This window comes from Puma concolor, chromosome A1 (genome assembly GCF_028749965.1).
Source record: "Puma concolor isolate L17-30 chromosome A1, mPumCon1.1.hap2, whole genome shotgun sequence".
In the NCBI taxonomy this organism is placed as follows: Eukaryota; Metazoa; Chordata; class Mammalia; order Carnivora; family Felidae; genus Puma; species Puma concolor.
The window spans coordinates 53245776-53263838 of NC_141667.1; the positions used below are offsets into that span (position 1 = coordinate 53245776).

Here is an 18063-nt window from a genome sequence, read left to right on the forward strand (position 1 = left end):
TTGGGTAAATAGGAAAAGTGACTATGTAGAGTGGAATCAACCCTACCATGGTAATTTTAATTGAATTCCTTTTACTTATATATTGCAAATGAACCTCCTGGAGTTGAGAAGGGAGTATGTGGTCTGCATTAAGCTTCTTGCCATGAAATAAATCATTCTATTATTTATCGGTAAAAAGTGGACTAGGATACTTGTAAATTTCTTGAAAAACTTGTTATCCATTTCAAAATCAGAATTAACAATACAACTGCTGGAACAATTACAATTCATGTGCCTTCTCTGTCTAGTAGTGTTAATTTCACGCATGTCAGACGTGTTCGACACCCCTTGTTAGAAGAGGGGATAAGAGAATGATGATTTTCTATTGTTGTGAGTTTGAGTTACAGCAATGTCATATAGTTGGTCTCAATGATAAGACTGAGCAGTCATCAATGTTTTTGTCTGAGTATATAATGATATAAAGAAGCCTTATTTATCATCTATATTGGTCCTCTCTTTTCCTTCTCAATTCCAAAGACATCTTGATTGTTGATTTTCCCATCCATTCAACTTTGCATGTGAATTCAGAATTGACAACCTTTATTGAGCATATTTATGGTTGTAGGCACTTTGTCAGTGTTGGATATAAAAGGAGAATACAACTTGTTCTCTGCTTTCAAGGTGGGTGTTGCAAGGAAATAGGAAGAGCTCAGGGTAATTTCTGCATGATTGCTGTGCAAATTAAGTGATTTGCTGGGCAAATGCCTCCAGCACTAGGTCTGGTGCTTTGCCAGAACTTGACACTTGCCAGTCCTCCCCCTCATTTACTGCCGAGTGGATAACGTTATTTCTATGGCTCCTTGTTCCTTCTTCAGGATTCTGACCACACTCTGTGCTTAACTCTTAAAAAGTGGAAACTGAAACCTCTTTTCATCCCCCATCTTCCCCACAGCCTGTATGGTCACCCTCTCATCAAAGTCTTTGTGACACCTAATTTTTTTTAAGTTTATTTATTTATTTTGACAGAGAGCGAGAGAGAGCGAGAAAGTGAACAGGGGCGGAGCAGAGAGAGAGAGAGAGAGAGAGAGAGAGAGAGAGAGAGGGAGAGAATCCCAAGCAGGCTCCACACTGGCAGCAAGAGCTCCAGGGGGGGACTCAAACCCACAAACCATGAGATCATGAGCTGACCCAAAACCAAAAGTTGGACACTTAACCAACTGAACCACCCAAGCATCCCACACCAAATGTTTTATTGTTCATTCCAAGTGGTAAATTTAGCAAAATATAACTGATAACACAGTTCTTTCCATTAGCACTTTCAAAGCCCACCACCTTGGTGGAATCTTTGCAGACACTGCCAGTCAATTTATCTCTTTGGCATTTCTCTATTTTCTAAGACACGCATGTAAACACTGCCCATATCCAGTCCATCTTCTTACCTCTAATGGCTGACACAGAGCACAATCATGCTACCTCTGTTCCTCACCCTTACCCACTCTCCCTTGGTAGCCAAATGCTACTTTCTCTAAAAAATATGATCAACAAAGAAGCTGGTTCATAAGCACCTAAACAGGGGCACCTGGGTGGCTCGGTCGGTTGAGCATCCGACTTCGGCTCAGGTCATGATCTCGCGGTGAGCTCGAGCCCTGCATCAGGCTCTGTGCTGACAGCTCAGAGCCTGGAGCCTGCTTCTGATTCTGTTGTCTCCCTCTCTCTCTACCCCTCCCCCGCTCATGCTCGCTCGCGCTCTCTCTCTCTGTCAAAAATAAACATAAGCACCTAAACAATGTGACTGTCAGAATATACCAGATAATGAAAACAAGACATAATAAATAAGAAAAATGTGGGAGTGAGAAGTATCCCCACGTAGTGATTAAGAGCTGTGACTCAGAACTTGGATCTGAGTTCAAATCTCATCTTCATAGCTTACTTTCTTTGTGATTTTAGGCAAGTTGTATCAGCCTCAGTTTCCTCATTTGAAAATAAAAATTGTAACAGTTTCTAACTCATGAAGTTGTTGTACAGATTAACTATAACAATGCATGGAAAGCATTGATGATTTAACTCAATATCTGACCACTAACCCCTAATAAATGAATAATACCATTGTTGCTACCATCATAATTATGATAGGGTAACCACACATTTATGTAATAATAAGTCAGAGAAAATGTAACATTTAAGAATTAAGAGCTTCTTCCCAATAATGCAAAGAAACCCTTTATATTGTAATAATGTAATTTTTCAGGGTAAGATAGATATCTTTTTTCTCCCTTTTCTTTCAGGAAACCATCTATTGCTTTTAATACAAAAATAAACTTTAAAAGAAGAAACTTTTACTTTGCAATCCATCCTCACCTTAAGAGCAGAGCACCACAACTCTTTACTGACATGAAAGTTCATTATTAGTAAACATGAGATAACAACTTTATTTATTTGCAAGTCTGATTACTCCTTGGAGGGAGAGAGGGCACAAAAAGCCTTCCTGTCACCAGAGAACCAGACCCAATTCACACAGCTTAGGAGAAATTTATGAAACAGAAATCTGCCATGCTCAAACAAGTATTCAGCATTCATAATTTGTTTCCATTCTAATTAAGCACTATAGCCCAGCTATTTTGATTGTTTATCCTTACTCCTTAAAGAAAGCAGCTTTAGGATCAGCAGCTGATGTTAGAAGATAATTCAGAAAAAATTATTTTTAGCTAGGACTAAGTCCCTTTGTATACATGCTCTCCTAAACTCTCAGATGTCTACTGGATAGGAGATTTAACTGCTTATCACAGAACCGAAGGAGGAATAAGGAAAACATCACAATATTCCCCTCCAATAAAAATCAATAACGATTTCATTCAGAAAAAGTTCAATTTTGAAATGGACACTACAGACCTGAGGCCATAAAGAACGGTCCCATCTGGATGCAGGCGGATCATGCGGTTCTTGACAGTCACTCCATGCACAAATGACTTCTTATCATTCAGAAAGTAGGTATCGGGCACCCAGAGCTGGTCTGCCACTCTATTGTCCAGAGTCAAGTTTAAAGGTATTACATTATAGGACAGTCTCTTATCTCTCCAGGCTTGCTGAAAGTACATTGTCAAGGTATAATCCTGTGAATGTGAGAAGAAAATGGTTATTTTGTACCCAAATGGACTTGGGAGTTAGGCAAACACTTTAGTATTCATAAGAAAAGAAAATATATACAGCCAAACCCCAGAAACATATACTATTCATATATAGGCAAATATTAATTTCTTAAACCCATTCTTACTGAAACTTGCTATGTATCAGGCACTGTAGCAGGCACTGTAAATACAGAAGTGAAGAGAGCCTATCTTGGCAAAATTTATTATTATATTTTACCCAGGAAGAAAGATGGTAAGGAATAATTCCTTAGTTTGTCAATGAGAATCCTAACCCATTTAATCAGGGTGAATTTCCCAGGAGAGGCGACGTTTACACTGAGATTTGTGTAGCTTCTCAGTAATCTAAACAATATTAACTCAGTCAGTATTTCAAGAGGATTTTAATTGCAGGATACTAAATTATCAGGCCAGGCTCTTAGCTTTTGAGAAACAATGGGTTGCTATAAAGTGAGCAACTGGTCTTGGAGTCTCAGCTCCTGTATTTCTCAATTGTTTCTAGCATGTAAATTTACACAACTTCTTTTTTGCTTAAGTTCCCTTAACTATAAATGGGGCTTTCAATACATACCTGATCTACACAGATTATGACAACTAAATGTATAACTCAAATGCAATTTGTAAACTACAAATAGCTATATATTATGAATAAAGCATTTACTATGTATTGTGCATGTTTTATCCATTAGATGCCTATGGGCACTATGTAATTGCTCTCTCACCCTCATTTGAATGATTTAATGAAAGACCAAATATTCATTGGAAAAGATAATTACCAATTTATTTTAAAATCATTTCACAGTGCCCTACTTGAGGGCTTTTGAAAAAAAAAAAAAAAACAGAATCATGTATTAATCATTTCTGCAACCTGAAAACTAGCACAGTCCTAAGGCACAAATGGTGAATGAATGAACAAATGATTGAATGAATGAATATCCAATAAGGTACACCTACTGGATTTCTGCACGTTTACATACTTTTGTGGATGAGATACACAATAAAATCTCTGTGAAGTCCCTGAATTCTTCCAACCCTCATTGATATTTATACATCCTAATTTGGTTATATAATTTAGAAATACAGCTTGTAAGATATTATCTGCTAAAAACACCTGAAAAGTTTTAATGGGAAAAGTATAATCCTTCTGCAAAAAAATTAAACATCTTTCCTTGTTTCACAAATATACAAATTTTGATCTTCTTCAGAAGTCAGTATAGGGCTAACTTCTGAATGAGAAGTGTAGAACCAACCTTCTATTCTAACAAAAGAAACATTAATATCCTCAAGTTATATCAAATAATTGTAGATTAAATTTCCTTTAGTGGATCACTTTAGTCAGTGATCTGAACTGCTCTGAAGCACTCTGCTTTTGTAAAAAAAAAATAGAATGAGGATCTCTAAAATAGCTTCTTGATTTATAGTAAAAGCAACCTTGTAGACTTATGAATTACATAACTAGAAAATATGAAAAGGAATAGATACACTTTTTGCATGACTCTGTGTTATAGCCTTAAAAATAGGAAATAAAATAGGCAATTTATATGGTGCTTAAGAGGTCACATTTTGTGATTTCCAATTCTTGGAGATAAAATTGAGTATTTTATAATTATCTCTATTAGAAGATAAAGCTATTTATGCTTCTTTCATAATAAACCTCATTGAGATTTAGGGGAGATAATGCTGTCTGGAAAGTGCTCCGTCAGCTGAGATGCGTTTGGACACAGAAACTGTATTCTCTTTTGGGCTAAATAAATGGTACTACTGTGAAATCCAGTGTCATGTGCTAATTCCTGTTATTTGTCAGCAAGGCAAAGCCTGCTAAGAAATGCACCAGACGGACCCTAATAACTCTGCTAATTGTCGCACCAATTTTCATTTCATTTATTTTTAAATGACACATCATAGCACTGTCAAGAATAGAAGAAACTCCTGAATCTAAATAAATATTATTGGGCTTAAGAAGAAAGAGTAGTCTGCTCCACCCTCTCTCCTAAACCTTTATCTATCCAAGATAAATCCTTCGAACTTTCACATAAAAAGTGTATCCTTTACATTTAACAACCCTATGTTTTGAAAATTGTCTCGCAATTGGTTTATTCAAACCAAAAAATAATTAAATTTTTTTTACATTTATTTACTTTTGAAAGACAGAGACAGAGCACAAGTGGGGGAGGGGCAGAGAGAGAAGGAGACACAGAATCCGAAGCAGGCTCCAGGCTCTGAGTTGTCAGAACAAAGCCCAACACGGGGCTCAAACCCCAAAACGGTAGATCATGACTTGAGCCAAAGTCTGACACTTAACCGACTGAGCCACCCAGGCACCCCTGGAACTGAAAAAATTAAAACACACACACACACACACACACACACACACACACAAACAAAAACAAACAAACCACTTCTGGATGTTCCTCAATCCATTCCATCACCATGCAAGAAGGATTTAGATAACCACAACTAAAACCAACTGACTTTGAATGCTGAACAACATACAGAAACCCCATGACAGGCTCTCTCTCCCACTAATCACAACTAAATATAATGGAAAGAATAAAGATAAATAAACAAAACTACCAAAGTACCATGCAAAGTAAGAAGAGTATGCAGATTGCGAAGGGAATCAAAATGTGAAGAAAGACCATTCCCATGGTGAGTTTGTTGTTTATTTTTTCCTCCCTTTTATCTCATTAAACACACACATACACACACACACACACACACACACACACACACACAGCCCAAAACACAAATAAATGGAGAGATATACCATGTTCCTAGATTTGAAACGTACTGTTAAGATGTCAATCCCACCAAATTGATTATAGATAAAATTCAATCCCAACCAATATATGCACAGGATTTTTATAGCTATGCACAAGCTGATTCTAAAATTTATACAGGGAGCAAAGAAATGAGAATGGATGAAACAATTTTGAAAGAAAAGAATAAACTTGGAGAACTTACTATCTGATTTAAAGCCTTACTATTAAGCAAACTAAGGGTGGTACTATGGTATTGATAGAAACACAGATCATGAAATAGAAGAATCTAAAAATAAACCCACACATTCATTCTCACAAGGATGCAAAGGCAATACATTGGAGAAAGCATACTATTTTTAACAAATAATATGGATTAACAGGAACATCCATATGTAATAAATAAATAAATAAAGTCACCCATACTTTACACCTTCCATAAAAATTAACTCAAAATGGGTCACAGACTTAAATGTAAAATGTAGAACTATAAAACTAGGAGAAGAAAACATAAGAGAAATTCTCTGTGACTTTGAGTTAGGCAAAGACATTGATACAAACCTACAAGCACAAGCAATAAAACAAAATACTGATAATGGGACCTCAACAAAATTTAAAACTTATGTTCCATGAAAAACACTATTAAGAGAGTAAAAAGACAAACCACAGATTGGGAGAAGATATTTGCAAATCACATATCTGATAATGGACAGGTATCCAGAATATAAAAATGTATAATGAATTCTCAAAACTCAACAAACAACCCCATAAAAATAGGCAAATAATGTGAACACTTAGCCAATGTAGATGGACAAATGATAAATAAGCACTTGAAGTGACACAAAACATCATTAGTCATCATGGGAAATCAAATTAAAAACTAAAATGAGATCCCACTACATACCCATTAGAAAAGCTAAAATAAAAACATCAAAAACAAAACAAAACAAAAAAAAAACAACTGCCAATTCCAAATGCTGATGAGGATGCAGAGCAACTGAAAATCCTACTTACTACAGATGGGGATACAAATTTTCAGCCATTTAGACAACAGTTGGACCATTTCTTATAAAGTTAACATACATTTCACAAGTGACCTAGTAATCTTACTCCTGTGTGCAAATAGTTACAGCAGTTCTATATTAATTGTCAAAACTGAAAGCCATCTGGATGAATGCTCTTCAACAGATGAAGAGATAAACACAAACTGGTACACCCATGAAACAGAATACTAGTCAGCAATAAGAAAGAACAAACTTTCCGTATATGCAACATCATCCATGCTTTTCAAATACAAAATGTTAAGTAAAAATGCCAGATTCAAAAGGATACATATTACATGATGCCATTTATACAACATTCCATAAAATGTAAAACTATAGGGGCAAAGAACAGATTAGTAGTTCCCTGGGATTCAAAATGGGGGAGAGGTTGACTACAAAAGGCCAGCATGAAGGAATGATTTGGGGTAATAGAACTGCCCTGCATCCTGATTGCAGTGGTGGTTACATGATTAGACATTTGTCAAAACTCACAGAAGATTATTAGGCTGAACTCTATAATCACTGTGTGCCTTTTTTTTCTTTTTTTTTCTTTTTTTTGGCACGCTTTCCAAATTTCTATTCTCTTCATTCTCCTCAACCTGAATTGATGTACTTAGTCCACTGACAATGCTTAAATATTAATAAGACAAACCAAAAGAAGTAAATAACAACATAAGCCATTTCAGGTGTTTTATTATTAAATAATGAGAACTATCTTCTTAAGGATCATTCTGTCTACCTACTCCTTTCACAAACCGTTGGCATTTTTCTGGATCCTGCTCCCAGCTACAGACTTTCACTCTGGATATATGGTGCAGGGTCTTGTCCTTATGCAAGTTTCAAGCCTGTAAAATGCACTATGTGTTCTGTATTCACATATGGACCTGAATTGCTATTCAACCACAAACTTCAGCATTCTCTCTACCCTCATTTATCTCTATGGTTTTCCATATGCTTTTTTTTTCTTCTCTGGAGACCTCACCCTTTCTAATCAATGGACCTTTCCCTCTCCTCTTTCAGAGCATGGCCATGTATGTGAGAAAAGTTATAAAGGTGATTATATCATTTTCCATACCTTTATGTTCCTTCCCTTATTTTTCTGTTTGGGGAAAAGATGGTAGGGTAAGGGGTTGGTTTCACATGTGTTTAGTCTGTTATCTGAGGACATAAGGACACCTAATAGTTTATTTTTCAATGACCAGAGTTTAAGGCTTATTTTCATCAGTGATTATGGGTTATTCAGTTTCCTTTACTTATTGGAATGAAATTCTCTAAGCTTTCACAATAACTACTAATGTGCTAAAATCTTCAACTTTGTTAATTTATCTTACTTCTTAAGATCTTCTAGATAATAGTTTTGCCTCCAAAATTAAATGTTTTCAGAAAAATCTCCCTCTGTCTCTACTTAGGCTTTTATATTTTAAAAGAAAATAAAACTTTTAGCTTTATCTTAATTACTTCTTGCTGAAATAAACAATTGTGTTTAATATGCTATCATCTATTATTTTCCTTTAATGTAATATGCTAGGTCAAAATTGAGATTTTGGACTAATAATCTGAGCTTCTGGCTTTTATAAGATAGAACCAGTATTTTTAAGGCTGTAAAATATGTGATTTAGAAACAGTTAATGTAAGTTTAATTTAATTTAAATATAATGAAAGTTTCATGTCAATAAAACTCCATGATAATTTGTTCAACATAGCATATTTATCACTTTTATTATCATTAGGGGCATAGTCTTTTAATATGGGGCATGTTTAGAGAAGTGTTTCATTGTTTCTGTTTGGAATTTCCACTTAAAAAAAATATGACACGACAGGTTGATTCAATGGATAGGATGCCAAATTATTCCCCTAAATAAAAGCTTGTTTTTACCCCTTCGTGAAAGAAAACACATTACATCTGACATAGACATTATCACCTAAATAAATACCGTAGGAAGACACTGTATGTAAGTACATAGTAAGTGCATTCTCAACATGTTAAGCTGGTCACCTCCTTGACAGCAAAGAATGTTCCTCATTCCTGTATATATTGCCAATAGTGTGCATACTTTCTGGTAAATGATAGAACTACCATTGCTTGTACAGATTTCCTTATGAACACTTGGGAATATGTAGAGAGGTCTAAACTGTGCATACCCTTTGCTCTGATATTTACATTCCTAGCAATATTTGCAGTAAATAATTAAGCAGTATGTTTTGACACCTTTACATACAAACATTACAAGTCTCTTACTTTTGTGTCTCCAATTCTAACAGTCTAGTTTAAATCACCATGATTTGTGAGTGACTGTAATGCCATTGTTACTATCTCCTTGCTTATAAACCTTGTCTTCACAGGGTAGTAGAAACATAACACAGTTCATGTCTCCCTTGGTTAATATCATCCAGATGCTTTTCACTGCACTTAGATTAACCCAAACTTACTACCATGGCCTTTAAGGTACTACATAACCGGGACTCTGCATGCCTCTCTAATCTTGCCTCCTGCAACCTCTTTTCTTCTGTTACCTCAACTCACTAAGTCCATTAGCTAAGATTTTTCTCTGTTTTACAAATATCCCAAGCTCCTTCAGCCTTACAAACTCTTAACAATTGACTAACTGGAGAACCTATGTACCTGAGTGTACTTGGCTCTTCTTTGAGACTCAGAGTTCAACTCAAAGATCAAACCTACTCAGGAGGCCCTTCCTTGACCATCTTACTCTCAACCCCAACAGTCCTATCTCATCCCCCATTTTTCTTATGTTTATAATACCGACCATCTTTTTCAACTAGTCATGTTTATTTATTGGCTTACTTTCTTTTTCATCTCTCCCAATAGAAGGTACATTCCATGAAACTATGAAGTTTTCTTGAACTTGTTTATCACTATGTTCTCATGTCTAAAAGAGAGTTTAGCACAGAGTAATAATATACTATCTATTGAAAGCTGTGAAAGACTGAATGAAAGACAATGCACATTTATCTCCCCAAATGCTACTGCTGCATTAGCTACACACACACACACAGACCATCAGCACAAAACTATAAATACAATATAGTACAAATATGTTATGGAATATATGCTGGGATTAAAATTACATTGTAAAAATATTTATTGACATGAATAGATGTTCTCAACATATTATTATAAGTTATTGTTTTTTAATTTTTTTAAATGTTTTATTATTTATTTTTGAGGGAGAGAGAAAGACAGTGCAAGCTGGGGAGGGGCAGAGAAGAGAGGGAGACACAAAATCCAAAGCAGGCTGCAGGCTCTGAGCTGTCAGCACAGAGCCCGATGCAGGGCTTGAACTTACAGCTGTGAGATCATGACCTGAGATGATGAACCACCCAGGTGCCTCATATATTATTGTTTTTTAAATAATACTGCAAAACAATATGCATAATATGATCACATTTTGAAATATATAAATATATACTGGAAAAAGATGTCTAAGAATATAAATATTAACCATGGTATTTCTGTATGCTAAGTTGCCAAGAGATTTTTAATTCCTTTGGTAATCTATATTATTTCATTTTATAAATATAAATTACTTCTCAACAAAAACTATATAAACTAATAATTCCTCATTGAATTATATTATAAAAAGATACTCTAATATTAAAAATATGTCTTTACTCTCTGCATGTTAGAGCTCAGCATAAAGGAAAAGGAAATGCATTCAGTGTCATAAATGAAAAATCCTCAGCCTTTTGGCTTGTTATTAACAAAACACAAATCTCCTTTGTATTGATCAAGGGATTGTAACTAGAATCACACAACGAGACCATTAGTGATAAACTGTTTTTCCACACCAGGGAAATTCACATGTAACTACCATTGAGAGATGAAAATCCATCCTTAATTTTCCTCCTAAATACTAAAAAAGGAGATCCTAGATTCTTCCCCTGACACTAATATCAGTCTTATTTATACTGTTAGGAAATTTCTTTTTTTCTAATGTAAAGATTTCAGATCTGTTTCTTGTATCATACTCAGAGGATGTGAACACACACAGCACCTTTTTACACTGCAATGGAAGTCTGAATTAATGGATTCTTTCAAAAAGCTTTCCACAAGACTTCATTGCTTGTAAATTCCAATGTCATATGCTCCTTAAGGTCTGCTCTACTCACTTCACCTCTCTGCATCTCTGTTTGCTCATCCAAAGTGAATGAACTGAAATTAAGAGCATCAGACATTTCAGAGTTTGAGCTGCAGATGTTCTAGGATTCTGTCACTCCATTGATGTTCAACCAATCACTCTCCTGAACTTCTTGTTTGAACTAAAGAATTTTTACCTCCCCAACACATCTTTACATTCCATTTTGCTTATTTTTTTCCCATGCCCTTCCTTGTCTGCCTTCCCAAATTCAACCCATTCTCTCAGCATTTATGAGGACTCTCCCTCTTCTCCCTCTGCCACCGTCCATGTTCATCCTCTCAACCCTTTGATGTAGTGGTCTGTAGAACCCTAAGCATTATTGGATTGAACTGTTCCCTTTTGTAATGTCATTTAGAGCAGGGAAGTAACCTCTCCAATGAAACTCTACTGTGTTCTCCGAAGTCGAAAACCATGCTGTTATATCTTTACAAAGTGACCTGAACATCTTGTCTTTAACATCATTGGCCCCTTACGAATATTCACAGACACACTGAAGCTTGTTCTCACTTCTTCACTAGTCTTTATGGGTTTCCAGTTTTGATTCTTTAACCCCCTTATTAATCATTACTCCTGAATCCCCCAAGGAATTTGTTCTCCCCACCCAATGGCATTTGAGAGTGAGTTTTCATTCTATCCTTTCCCACATGTCTCCAAAACCCTCAGAGCTACTGGTGTGCTTTCAGTTTTTCAGAGCTTCTAGAATTCTACTAGCAAAGTCCCCAGGGCTGAGAATGAGGATTTCTGAAGGACACAATTATCTATCCAAAGCAGAAAGAACTCAGAAATATAAATATTCCCACAAAGCCTTTTCCACATTCCTAGCTCTTTAAAATGCTCTCTGTCTTCCACATCTGAGCCCACAAATTGCTGATCCAATTATAGGTCATGGCAATATTTCCACATTCACAGCCTCCTAAACTAGAATGTAATGAAGTAAAACTCAGCCCCCACTTAATAGAAGCCATCACACCAGATGTTCAATTGCAGCATTTCAGAAGAAACACATGGCTGCAGCTCTGACTAATTGCTAGAGACACATTCAGGACATGAGAGCTGTACCTAAGATCACCCATAAGGGAAATCTAAGTTGAGAAGTGACTGATTTATTTTCTTGTATGTGAAACTAAAATGCACATGGTCAAGACAATGAGCTTTTCCACTATTTTGCTTAGCTCACTTTGCATTTTACTACACACCAACCTTCTCAGTGATAATGGGACTAATTCCAAGGATGGTTAAAAATTGAGCCAGTGTAATTCGTTATCTCTGTCCCTATCTTAATATATAATGCACCCTTGGTAGGGAACTCGGTTCACTCTGAGATAATCAACATCAAAATTACACTTTGTATATGATTTGTTCCCTTATCATTTTGTGCTTTTTTTCCTTACTCTAAGTTTATATCAAATTGCTTTAGAGTATTTTGCCATCTACTTAGCCTTTCTCCAACTCTAATACCTAACACTGGCCCTAAGCTAACACTTTTTACATGCATTATCTCATTAATCATCACAACAGCCCTATGGGGTATATACTGGATAGATTTACCATTTACTAGCTGCGGTGAGATTTTGGCCATGCTACCTAACCTACCTGAGACATTATGCTCTGTAAAACAAAGCAAATCATAGTCCCTATTAGAAAGGAAGTTCACCCAAGGAAAGTAATTAGCAGAATGCCTGCCTCAGATTAAGTGTTCCATAAACGTTTGCTGTTAACAATTATCGTTATTTTCATTATCTCCATTTTCTAGGTGACACATCTGAAACATGGAGATGTGAGTCACTTTTCTGATGTCACTCATTCAATAATTTTCTAAGTCATGATTTGGCTAGGGAAACATCTGACCATGTAGATCATGTTTTTAGTACTATATTGACCTGCCTGTAGAACACTGACCTTGCTGTCAGTTTTGAGCTTGAGTCATCATTTCCCAACATTGCTTCTATTTTCCTCCACCCCCTCCAAAAAGTGATGGAGGAAATTATCTATTTATTTAACTATCTATGTACCTACCTACAAAGCCACATACAACAACAAAGAAACTAGAACAATCATGAGCATACATAAAATATTCCCTGAGAATTCTCTGGGATTTGAATACTAAAGTTGTGTATATAGGCACATATTCCTGAACAAACAGAGACTCACTTTTATACAAAAGATGACTGCATAAACTCACTTTGATCCTGCAGAATGATTAAAATACCTGTTTTTGGCAGGATGCATACCTTAATACTGAGAAACCCACAGTATTCAGAGAGACTATATGGTACTATCTGTAGTAATGCATTTATTCAGAAATAATTCAATTGGAAAATAGTTTCAGCAAACTAAAACTTGCCTTGGAGTCATACAATTTCAGGAAGTTTTTTTTCAGTAGCATGATGGCAATGATGACCTAACAGATACTGAAGAGCCAAAACAATCTTTAAAAATTAATGCAAAGTAGATGATCTCACACCTCCTAATTTCAAAATTTATTACAAAGCTACTCTAATCTAAAAAATGTTCTACTGGTATAAAAATAGAAATATAGGCCAATAGAATAGAATGGAAAGTCCAGAAAAAAACCTTTGTGTGTATGAAAAATTGTCTTCAACAGAGTGCCAAGACTACTCAAAGGAAGAGATAGCAGTCTCTGTAACAAATGATGTTGGAAAAAGTGGATCTCAACATGCAAAAGAATGAAGTTGGACCCTTACCTTACACCCACATATAAAAATCACTCAAAATAGATTAAAGACCTAAATGTAAGATCTAAAACTATAAAACTATGAGAAGAAAACACAGAGAAAAAGCATCATGAGATGGATTTGTCAATGATTTCTTGGATATAACACCAAAAGCACTGGCAACAAAAGTGAAAATACACAAATGGGACTACAGGAATTTAAAAGTCATCTGTGGTCAAATGATACAACCCAAAGAATGAAAAGATAACCTATGGAATGGGAGAAAATTTTTGCAAATCATCTATCTGACAAGAGGTTGATATCCTGAATGTATAGAGAATTCCTACGACTCAAAAATAAGTAATAATGAAAATAATAATCTGGCTAAAACATGGGCAAAGTTCTTAAAAAGGCATGTTTCCAAAATCAACACTCAAATGACCAATAAACATATGAAAAGATGCTAAATATTACTTATAATTAGAGAATATAAATCAAAACCACAGTGAGACATCACTTCACATCTATTAGGATGGCAGAAAAAAAGGAAGAAAAAGAAAGGAAGGAAGAAAGAGAAAGAAAGAAAGAAAGAAAGAAAGAAAGAAAGAAAGAAAGAGAGAGAGAGAGAAAGAAAAAGAAAAAAAGAAAGAAAGAAAGAAAGAAAGAGAAAGAAAGAAAGAAAGAAAGAAAGAAAGAAAGAAAGAAAGAAAGAAAGAAAGAAAGAAATGGGGAGGAAGGCAGAAAGAATGAAAGTGCTGATGAGGATGTAGAGAAATTAGAACTCTGCATACTGTTCGTGGGAATGTAAAGTGATACAGCTGATATAGAAAACAATATGGTAGTTCTTCAAAACATTAAAATTAGAATTATTGTATGATTCAGCAATCCCACTTCTGTGTATACATCCACAAGAATTGAAAGTGAGATCCTGAAGAGATATTTGCACACCCATGTTCATAGCAGCATTATTCACAATAGTCTAGACATGAAAGCAACCCAAATATCCATTAATAGATGAATAGTTAAAATGTAGCAGATACAATAGATTATTTTTTCTGCCTTTACAAGGAAGAAAATTCTGGCACGTGCTACAATATGGATAAACCTTGAAGACATTATGCTAAGTGAAACAAGCCAGTCACAAAGAGAGAGATACTGTATGATTCTGTTCATATGAGATATCTAAAGTGGTAAAATTCATAGAAACAGAAAATACAATTTTATTTTTCTAGTTACTGGGAGGAGAAAGAAAAGTAGAGTTGTTTGATAGGTAAAGAGTTTTAGTTTCATGAGATAAAAAGAGTTCTGGAGACTGGTAGCACAGTAATATAAATATACTTAATACTACTGAACTGTTCACTTAAAAATATATTAGGTACACTTATTAGCTAAGTTACTATGTGAGAAAAATAATCATTTTGCAAACAACAATCACTTGCTTTTTAATTTTGGATATGTATATAGTTATTTAGTAAACCTTCCCATTTTTTACATGAAATTTTGTGAAAATATAAGAAAAGCTGGAACTATTCTTTCTCCTTTCACACAAATGAATTGAGTAAAAAATTCATGTCACAATCTTTCTTGCTACATGATACAGAAAGATTGGTTTGACCAAGTTAATAAGGAAAAAATTGTTTGGGATATATAGATATATACAAAATCTCCAAGGAAAATTGCATTTATAGCTACTTTACATAACACCAGTAAGTTAACTTTTAAAACTCACCTCGAAAAACAGAAGTTACATACATATCACCATTCTGTTTTCAAATCAAATTCATTGAGTTATCATTGATGTAAATTACTACATTCACCAGACATGGTATCATGTCTGATGGTGGTCTCAAAAGTGATCTTTGGAATTAAGTTTTAATAATCCATTTTCTACCTATGGCACACTGGCCAGTGGTACATATTATTACTGAGTATGTCAAAATGAAATTATTTACAACATACTTCTTGCATTTGTTGATCTCCCATGGAATTTCCTACAAGGTGCTATAATCTGTCAGTTACAGAAGAATAACTTTGCAAGAGATTTTAGGGAGAAGGGAATAGGCAAACAAATATCCCACACACACTTCATGAGTGTTTGCCATGACTGACTATAATGACATATATATCATATTATGTGCCCTTTCATATACATTTGTCTTATTTATGCATACTTGCAATGGGTAGAAAACATCCTATCTTATCTGGCTATTTCAGCTTTTCCTTCAATTCTGAGCAGTGCTTTTATAGGAAAAGTGAAAAGCATGAGGAAATGACACAGACAGGTAGTGCTATATAGACCCTTTTCCATATTTTAGATGTTTATTTTTGTTCTGCTCAGTGTGAAATAGGCTCATTCTTTCTGAAGCTATAGCCTCTGAAGAGATCTGACAGTATTAAAAAGAAAGGACATTTTAAAGTAAGTACATATCATTGCTTTCATATTTTTGACAAGCTTGTAGAAGCTGAGAAGGCCAATCTGCCGACCCAGGCTGGAACAAAGAGAATATGCTTAGTCAATGCTTCCAAGAGAATACCTGATGTGCTAAGATGAAACAGAAATGCATATGATCACTTTTGGAGGCAAAACCAGCTTAAAAATTTTTTTGAGACGAAAGTGGCATTGGGCACAGAACTTTACCACTGCCCTGTCTGTATCAGATATTCTTAATATCTCCTGAGGTACATCAACAGACCAGGATTTCTGAGGTCAAAGTGGCATCCTCCTTTTTGTGTGAGTATGATCACCCCCTACATATCTGCCTTCTCCAAGTGTAGAGTCAGCACTTCACAATTCTTCTTAAAATGTGCATCCTGGGGCGCCTGGGTGGCTCAGTCGGTTAAGCGTCCGACTTCAACTCAGGTCATGATCTCGCAGTTGGTGAGTTCAAGCCCCATGTCGGGCTCTGTGCTGATAGCTCAGAGCCTGGAGCCTGATTCTGATTCTGTGTCTCCCTCTCTCTCTGCCCCCTGCCCTGCTCACACTCTGTCTCTGTCTCCCAAAAAGTGAATAAACATTAACAAGAAAAGAAAAAAGAAAAGAAAAGAAAAGAGAAAAGAAAAGAAAAGAAAAGAAAAGAAAAGAAAAGAAAAGAAAAGAAAAGAAAAAAGAAAAGAAAAGTGCATCCTAACACCCCACTCTGGTCCTGGCCCTGCAAGATGTATAAACATGTCTCTCAGTGGATTTTTTTAAATGTTCTTATTGGTTTTTATTATCATAAAACTGATTATAGAATATCTGAACACAACGTAAAGATTATGATGAAGAAAATTTAAACAACTCAAAATATCACTATCTAGAGTAACCACAAACACATTGAACCTTTCAGGTAATTTTCTCAACGCAGTGCTCCAGGTATTACAAATTTATCCTACACACACACACACACACACACACACACACACACACACACACACACACACACATACACACACACACAGCTTCAAAATCCTTACAATTTATCAAGCTAAGCCTGGGACTCTTTTTCCCAGCCTTCTCATCCACTCTCCTCATTATCTTTTTGATGCCATTAAACACAAACCAGTACAATGTATTGCTTTCTGAACACAGTGGCCCTTTCTTATCCTTCCATGGATAATGACAGAGCTCCCAAATGGAAAGAACCAGAGTCCCTGGGTCACAGCAAAAAGGAAAGCTGCTTGCTCAAAGAGGATCAAATGCACTCATCTGTTCAATGAGTAAGAAATAAACTTCTATTGTGTTAAGTCAGTTACAAAGCTGGTGTTAGCCTAATGCTGCAGAGCATAGATGTTCATCTATTAAATTCATGGATCATGATAGAACTGGAGTTTCAATGACTAGGTTACCTACTTCCTGTGCAGCCTCCAACAAGAGGAGCCCTACGGTCTCCTCTGCATACTGAAGAGAACGGTGACTCTCTTGCAAGATTCTTGTAATAATTAAAGAGTACATGTGTTTCTATGCCTGGTACAAAGTAAGTGGTCAGTATTGGCCGTTATTATTTAAGAAAGCAAATAAATAATAACTATTCTTAATAGGATAGCTATTGTATTTTTGGTACCAGATTAAAATATCATTTTGTATAGTGTATGATCTTACTTCTCAAGAAGATTTGAGTGGACTTGAACTAGTGTTATAGGAAACTAGATATGCAGGAAGTGTAAATTTGGTCAACTTATGGCCATTAGGGCACTTCATAAAATTCAAAAAGTGCTACTTTCATCCATTAAGAAATGGATAAACGTTTACAGTTTAAGGATGAATATAATTATAATTTCTCATTTTAGCATACTTAAAAGGATGAAAAAAACATTCTCACTATCAACTA

The 18063-nt window shown here is 35.4% G+C and overlaps 1 protein-coding gene across 3 annotated transcripts in view; it reads right to left on the reverse strand.

The window, feature by feature from the left end:
* GABRB2 (gamma-aminobutyric acid type A receptor subunit beta2) overlaps positions 1 to 18063 on the reverse strand; it is a 239307-nt gene that overhangs the window by 158202 nt on the left and 63042 nt on the right. For all 3 annotated transcript variants that reach the window (XM_086708488.1, XM_025924851.2, XM_086708508.1), the window contains exon 5: positions 2869 to 3089. In XM_086708488.1, the coding sequence (XP_086564614.1) occupies positions 2869 to 3089 (221 nt within the window). The remainder of the gene's footprint in view (positions 1 to 2868; positions 3090 to 18063) is intronic.